The sequence below is a fragment of the Mandrillus leucophaeus genome, unplaced genomic scaffold (genome assembly GCF_000951045.1).
Source record: "Mandrillus leucophaeus isolate KB7577 unplaced genomic scaffold, Mleu.le_1.0 Scaffold9, whole genome shotgun sequence".
Lineage (NCBI taxonomy): Eukaryota > Metazoa > Chordata > Mammalia > Primates > Cercopithecidae > Mandrillus > Mandrillus leucophaeus.
This window is the reverse complement of record NW_012109807.1, coordinates 6,428,819-6,436,604: the sequence shown is the minus strand read 5'-3', so window position 1 is coordinate 6,436,604 and position 7,786 is coordinate 6,428,819. Positions and strand designations below refer to the sequence as shown.

General features: G+C 43.4%; 1 protein-coding gene across 1 annotated transcript in view; it reads right to left on the bottom strand.

Moving 5' to 3' along the window:
- AFF3 (AF4/FMR2 family, member 3) overlaps window positions 1-7,786 on the bottom strand; it is a 716,335-nt gene that overhangs the window by 131,710 nt on the left and 576,839 nt on the right. The window contains 1 exon segment of the mRNA XM_011969671.1: window positions 6,825-6,862. Within this exon segment, the coding sequence (XP_011825061.1) occupies window positions 6,825-6,862 (38 nt within the window).

Sequence of the window (7,786 nt, the reverse complement as noted above, 5' to 3'; positions counted from 1 at the left end):
GCAATGGTGCGATCTCGGCTCACTGCAACCCCAGCCTCCCAGGTTCAAGCGATTCTCCTGCCTCAGCCCCCTGAGTAGCTGGGATTACAGGCGCGTGCCACCATGCCTGGCTAATTTTTAAATTTTTAGTAGAGACGGGGTTTCACCATGTTGTTCATGCTGGTCTTGAACTCCTGACCTCGTGATCCGCCTGCCTCGGCCTCCCAAAGTGCTAGGATTACAGGCGTGAGCCACCGCGCCCGGCCCTAAAAGACTTCTTTATAAGGAGCCGTCTTGCTTCGGGGAGACGGAACAGTGCTGAGGGCCTCAGGGCAGAGTTGATGTGCACCTGCCAGCACACCACCTTCACATCTTCATGGAACCTTCACACTTTCTTAAAAGTGCTCCACCTCCTCCTTTTTTTTTTTTTTTTTTGACCCTTAAAGAAGAGACTGTTAGTACTGTGTGGCAATTGTGCCTGTCCTCTCACATGGCCAGGGACTGGATGACACATTATCCAGAAAGGTACACTTCTGTGCTGGTGGCCACTCCAACTCACTTCCTTTATTTGGCTGGAGCTGGTCCACTTGACAAGGGGTCAGGAAGATGAAGCTGAATCCAACCTCCCACCCTGCCAGGCAGGCACCTGCCCTCCCCACCTTGCTATGGGGCCATTTCTGATCTGGCTTCTGACAGACCATTTCACATTCTTCTACCTACGTGGAGGTGAAACTCCCTTAGTTTTAGGCAATTCCTCATTTACTTGATTTCATTATATTCTCCCTAATGGGCAACAAAGAGATTTGATGTGTGAGATTGATTGAAGAAAGGACAAAACTGAGGGCAGCAAATGTGTGAGCCTCGAGTCCTTTCTCCTTGCAAAGGCAACACTCGCCTGGCTGGTGAAGCCAAGAGCACAGCCACACGGCTGCTTCTCATATCGGCACCCCCAGCCCCAGCGCAGCGCCCCAAGGAGCATGCTGGACGCGCTCAGTAAATATTTGTGAAATAAATGAATAAATCAATGGCAGTTGTTTGGATTTCAATATAAATGGATCTTGGGCCTGAGATCCTGCCAGATGGGCAGACAGGTTACAGTCTGGTGATGCATCTCCAAGGCTATAAAAATGTAGCCATTGCTGGAGTCGCAGGCTGACATTTCAGAAGATGATTATATGCACAATTTAACCACATGGCTATTTGTGCCCTCCAAGTGCCATCGCTTCAACAACTGTTTTCATGTTGGCTTTTTTGCTCGTTCGTCTTTTTTTTTTTTTTTTTAAGTCAAGCATAATTTTTTGCAGCCTCTCATATTTCTAGCTGAATGTGATTTATTCATATAAAATTATGTTCCATTTTTATAAAACCCAAGTTACTGCAAATGATGCTTGAGGTTTCACAGAAAATATTAATTCCTGGTCGGCTGCTATAAAGCATGCCTGCTCGCCGAGAGCAGTGCTGTCGCCCTGAGACAGATGGAAGCAGTCCAAGGGTATGATTAACTTCTTAGTCCTGGCAATTGCCTAGTGCTCCTCTTGCCCTAGATTTCAAGATTGACCTCCAGCTTCTCTGCAGACGCATAGTTGCTCAGCTTGATAAATCACACGAATCCCTTTTTTGATCAGAGTTATCTACTACTGACTACTCATGAAGGGAAGTTAATCGTATTCAAGGCACTTCATATGCTGCACACATATCCTTGCTTCTTCCTAACAGCACTTTGCATATTTTCCACATTGGCGGTGATGTGGCATCTTTCGCCGTGCAGAGGGTCCACACCAAAGATCCACCTTTATCCTGTTCATGCCTCTTTTTTGTCTCTACCAACCAGCATCAAATACATCGACCCATAAGAAGAAAAAGCACGTGGGAGGCACACAATAAGCAGGAAGTAAGTGAGACGAATTGCGTCCCTTTGCAAACTGAGATTTTCTTATAATTGGCCTGTTTACTTTGTCAAGAACTTTGCCAGGCCGCGTGCAGTGGCTCACACCTGTAATCCAGCACTTTGGGAGGCCAAGGCAGGCAGATCACTTGAGTCCAGGAGTTCAAGACCTGTCTGGGCAACATGGCGAAGCCCCGCCGCTACGAAAAGTCCAAAAATTAGCCGGGTGTGGTGGCTACCGTGGCACTGGGCAGGGCATGGGGAGGGCTGAGATCGCTCGAGGCTGCAGTGAGCTGTGATCGCACCACTGCACTCCAGCCTGGGTGACAGAGTGAGACCTGGTCTCAAAAACCAGAAAAGGAAAAAGAATTTTGCCATCTCTTCTTGCTCTGTTTGTCTGTCTGCTTTTTTCATTTTTGGGGGACATAAATGGGCCTCTGGTAGGCCAGCTGACTCTCAGTGGTATAAAATAGATTTAAAAATTCTACTGTCAGCAGTAGAAAAGAACAGACAACGCACCATCCCACTCTCACACACCCCTTCCATCACGACCCCTTGCATCACTGGTGGGCAGCAGGTGCAAGCGAGTGGGGCTGAAGCCCAAACTCCCATTCGGCTTGCCATGGTGATCCAGTTTCAACCTGAAAGTACATTTTGCCTATTTGGGGTGAGTCATAAATTAAGTCCATTGGTCAGGCAAAACCAAGCAAGGGAAAAGGTTTTTTGGGGGATGATCACAGCTGATTTTTAACATTTACGTAATGGAAACATCACAGTTTTAATTTATCAAGATTGTGTATTGATTATAGAAGATTCTCTGAACTTTAAAGCATACAGTCTGAACTGTCAGATACTGGACTTGTGCTGGAATGCCAATTTAGAAAATAAACCAGGAGACTGGAGAAATGAAAAGACAAGATTGACTTTCCAAAGACGTCTGGACATTCTCCAACCTCCAGCACCCCAGAGGGATGAGATTTCTACCCACCCTTAGGAAGGGAAAGGGAAATGCACCCCTTTCTTTTTTGTATAACTGGCCTCATCAGGTCAGATCTCAAGGCTTTGAAGTCAGGTTTTCTTATAGGGAAACAGAGAACAAAAACCGGCTTCCAACAGTGTAAACTCATGTCCTTCCACCAAACCCAAGTCAATGAAATCCTGTGTCATCATCGATTTGTACATCTTGGAACACAATAGCTCCAGCCTTGTCTAAATGTCCTTGTGTTCACTGGACACTCAAGGTTGAGGCTCAGTGGAAGTGAAATGAGCCCACGGATGAGCAAACTTGCAGGACACTGAGGACCTGAAGGAGGATAAGACCCAGAGTGTGTCACAGACATGCTCCTCCATGAGGAGCCAGTGTGCATGGCCAGAGCCAGTGTGGGCTTTTCTGTCCCATCCCAGAATTACAGAACTCAGGAAGCACCTTGTGAGGTCTGAAAAGTGCTTCTTCCTCCAAGAAAAAAGAGGAAGGCACGGCCTAATCGTTATGGAATTTTCTATAAAGAGCTGATAACAGGCTCAAAGCAAAAAGTTTACGAAACCAGGATGGTTTGTGTAAACGAATGTATAATAGCTTCATACCGGGCTCCAAGTAGCCAGAGGTATTGGGCCTAGAACCCCACTTTGGGATATTCAGGACCTGGGGAGACCTTTACTCAATTCCATTCCCACCCTGAGGTTCCTCTGGCAGACAGAACATTAGGCAAGTCATACAGTAAGTAGCCTGACTTGAGGCACTTGGGGCATTTTTCTAGAAAATATTGGTTTATTCAAAAGAGTAAGTAATGTGATAGAAAATGACATCTGTTGCTTGATAAGTTATTCTCTACTTACAAACTAGAAAATATGAATGCAATTAATTCAGTAGGTGTTTTAAAATCATTATTTTGAAGAAGGGTTTTAATTTCCATCTTGAAATTTCTATCTTGAAATGGTTACAGATGCTTATCACTTATGGGGACTACTTCTGTGGCCCTGAATTCGTAGCAAATATACAATAGAAAAAGAATGGCTGTTATTGAAAAGTCAAAAAACAACAGATGCTGGAGAGGCTGTGAAGAAAAACGAATGTTTGTACACTGTTCGTGGGAGTGTAAATTAGTTCAACCATTGTGGAAGACATTGTGGCGATTCCTCAAAGACCTAGAGGCAGACATAGCATATGATCCAGCAATCCCATTAATGGGTATATACCCAAAGGAATATAAATCATTCTACTATAAAGGCATATGCACCTGTATGTTCATTGCAGCACTGTTCACAATAGCGAAGACATGGAATCAACCCAAATGCCCATTAATGATAGACTGGGTAAAGAAAATATGGTACACATATGCCATAAAATACTCTACAGCCATAAAAAGGAACAAGATCATGTCCTTTGCAGGGACAGGGGTGGAGCCATTATCCTCAGCAAACTAATGCAGGAACAGGAAAACAAACACTGCATGTTCTCACTTGTAAGTGGGAGCTGAATGATGAGACCCAAGAGGGGAAACATACACTGGGGCCTGCCGGTGAGGTGTCGGGGGAGGGAGAACATCAGGAAGAACAGCTAACAGACGCTGGGTTTAATACCTAGGTGATGGGTTGACAGGTGCAGCAAACCACCATTGTACACGCTGACCCATGTAACAAACCTGCATATCCTGCACATGTGCCCCTGAACTTAAAATACAAGTTGAAGAAAAAAAAAAAGAAAAAAGAAAAAGCACAGAGAAGGTCGCTTTACACAACCGCATTGCTAGAATAGCAGACAAAGTCAACTCATCACTTTGAAATGACCAATTTTGAATAGAAAAAGTGCTACATGGCCGGGCGCAGTGGCTCACGCCTATAATCCCAGCACTTTGGGAGGCCGAGCTGGGCGGATCACCTGAGGTCAGGAGTTTGAGATCAGCCTGGGCAATATGGTGAAACTCTGTCTCTACTAAAAATACAAAATTAGCCGGGCGTGATGACACATGCCTATAATTCCAGCTACTCGGGAGGCTGAGGCAGGAGAATTGCTTGAACCTGGGAGGCGGAGGATGTGGTGAGCTGAGATCGTGCCATTGCACTCCAGCCTGGGCAACAAGAGTAAATCTCTGTCTCACCAAAAAAAAAAAAAAAGAAAAGAAAAAGTGCTACAGTACAGTAAGGGAAATGCCCTATTATATTTGAGGATAAAGAAATGTGTAAGAAGAGTGGTGACAGTGAAAATCTCTGTTTTTGGGTGAGGAATGGGCTTGACAAGGGATTTTTTTTGTGAAAATATCAGGAAAAAAGGAAATGGCATTGTTCATCATTAAAATCTACGCACATTTTCTCTTTAGGACAAAGTCATATATCTTTTGGGAAGAAATCTTCAAATGTATCAGTCCTAGTTTCTGATGAATTGTCTTTGTGTTTGCGACCATGTCTTCAAAATGAATCCATATTTTACTAAAATAGGTTTTGATTCATTCTACTAAAGGTCGTAATGACATTTTGTATTTATATGTGTAGCTTTACTAAAATATAATTTACATTCCATAAAGTTCACCCATTTAAAGCATACAATTCAGCGGTCTGGTATACTTACAAGGACGTGCAACCATCACCATAATCTATTTCTACAACATCATCATCCCCAAAAGAAATCTTGTACTCGTTAACAATGACAAAGTTTTGTAAACTTTGAGGGCTTTCCCTTGCGTCTCAGTGCATTTTGTTGAAGGAATTGCTTACTTAAGAAAAGTCAGAGACAGAAAAGAAATATGTATAGGAAAGATATGCCTACGTTATATTCTAAATGTGTTTTGATCTAGACTCTTTCCTCCTCCTACTGACACACTCAGAAGCAGTGAAGTCATCAGCTTTTGTGAAAATCCCAAAAGCAATTCCAGAAGATCATGTGCCAGCCACTCAGGACACACAGGCTTGTGTGGTTGTCATGGGGAACGTTTTGTAATTGAAATAAAAATACTCATGCTCAGTCTGCCACCACACAGAAAATGCTTTTCACTCACGCACACCAGATAATTCGCCTAAGTGACAGGTTTTACTTTGGAGGAAGCACCGAGCTAAGCTGGTTTACACAGTCAATGATGGCTCATTCCATGAAAAAGGAACTGGAAAGGAAGGCAAGGTGGTGAAGGTTAGCTAGACAATGAGGAGGTGCCAGCCAGCCAGGCAAGGCACAGCTCCTCCTGCTACTTTTAATGCTGTGGAGACACACAGGGACTTCATCTTTACCTCCTGACAGTTCCTTAAAACATGCACACGCGTGCGCGCGCACGCACACACTCTCTCTCCAATCTTAGTAAGTGAAAAAACCAAAACCAAAACCAACCAAACCAAACCAAGGGTCTGGCCTATTCTAGAAAGTGACTTTACATACCCTCATTCAACTATCTGTCTCCAGCCTTTCAGACAAAGCGGGATATAAAATAGAGTGTGTGTGTGTTTCTTGATGAGGTTTACACATCTCAGTAACACGCGTCAGGAGAAAGAAGCCAAAGCAAGGAGTAAAAACTCAAGCACGTGGGACCGTGAGTTGTTGGGTTATGTGCATAAAATATTTCAAGAGAGAGAATCTTATCAAAAGATAGATAGCTCCCGGTGAAATGATATGGAAAAAGTCCGAAGAAAACATCTCAAAATAAATGAAGTACTTATTGCTGAACAATGAGCTTAGAGCTCAGCCAATTCCAAAGTTCAGAATTTACCGCACCATTCAGGCCTCTCTCTCTAAGTTCCTTGTCTCTTGTTTCATTGCACAACCAGGGATTCTTCATACTTGCTATGAAACACAACAAGGCGATTTTTGCAGTGATAAACTCCACACATGCATGACAAATCCAAGCATGCAAAATGTTTAACATCCCAGTTCACAGATACTTTAGGGACAAAATCCGATTATGAATTATATGCCACAATAAATAGGGCTCAATGTTTCATAAAGCAATTTATAGTTCATAAAAATGACAAAATGTACCTGTCAGACAGAGTGCGGAGAGCCGTTCTCTGAGCTGCCTGTTGGAAGAAAGAAAGGGCAGAGATGTTTATTTAATATTCTGACTTTTGAATTATGTGCTCAATCAACACTTAAAAAAAAAAAAAACCCTGTGTTACACACATTTTTGCCATGTGGCCAAATTTTAAACGACTAGCAATGGAGTAGAAAGCACTGTTGTACAATGTGTGTGATGAAATGAACCTTCACGGAGAGTTAACTGAAGCCTGGCAACGCACACTTGCAACCAGGGAGTGAGTCTGGGGGCGCCAAAGGACTGCACCCAGGTAAGCTCGGACAGGCCTCCGGCAATTGGCAAAGACCAGAGCTACTTCTCTGAAATCACTTTCCCATTGTTTTATTGTTCTTTCCTATAAGAAAACAAAAAGGTCTGTTTTGCTTTCTTTGTAGCTTCTTTCCCTATGAAGGTGTAATTTCTCATTCGGATTTCAGATTGAAAAAGTTTCCACAGTTGGAATATGGAACGCCACTAGAAATCTCAAGGGATTATTGCTTTGTTTTAGGCATAATGATATTATGGCAAAGGTTTTTAAAAGTCACATAGAAATGTTAATGGATACAATTATCTGATGTTGGGATTTGCTTTAAAATAATATACGGGGAGGGCTGCGTGTGGTCCCTTATGCCTGTAATGGCAACACTTTGGGAGGCTGAGGCGGGTGGATCACCTGAGGTCAGGAGTTCAAGACCAGCTTGGTCAACATGGTAAAATCCCATCTCTACTAAAACCACAAAAGTTAGCTGTGCGTGGTGGCGGGTGCCTGTAACCCCAGCTACTCAGGAGGTTGAGGCAGGAGAATCGCTTGAAACTGGAAGGCAGAGGTTGCAGTGAGCTAAGATCATGCCACTGCACTCCAGCCTGGGCAACAAGAGCAAGACTCCATCTCAAAAAAATAAAATAAAATAAAATAAAATAAAATAAA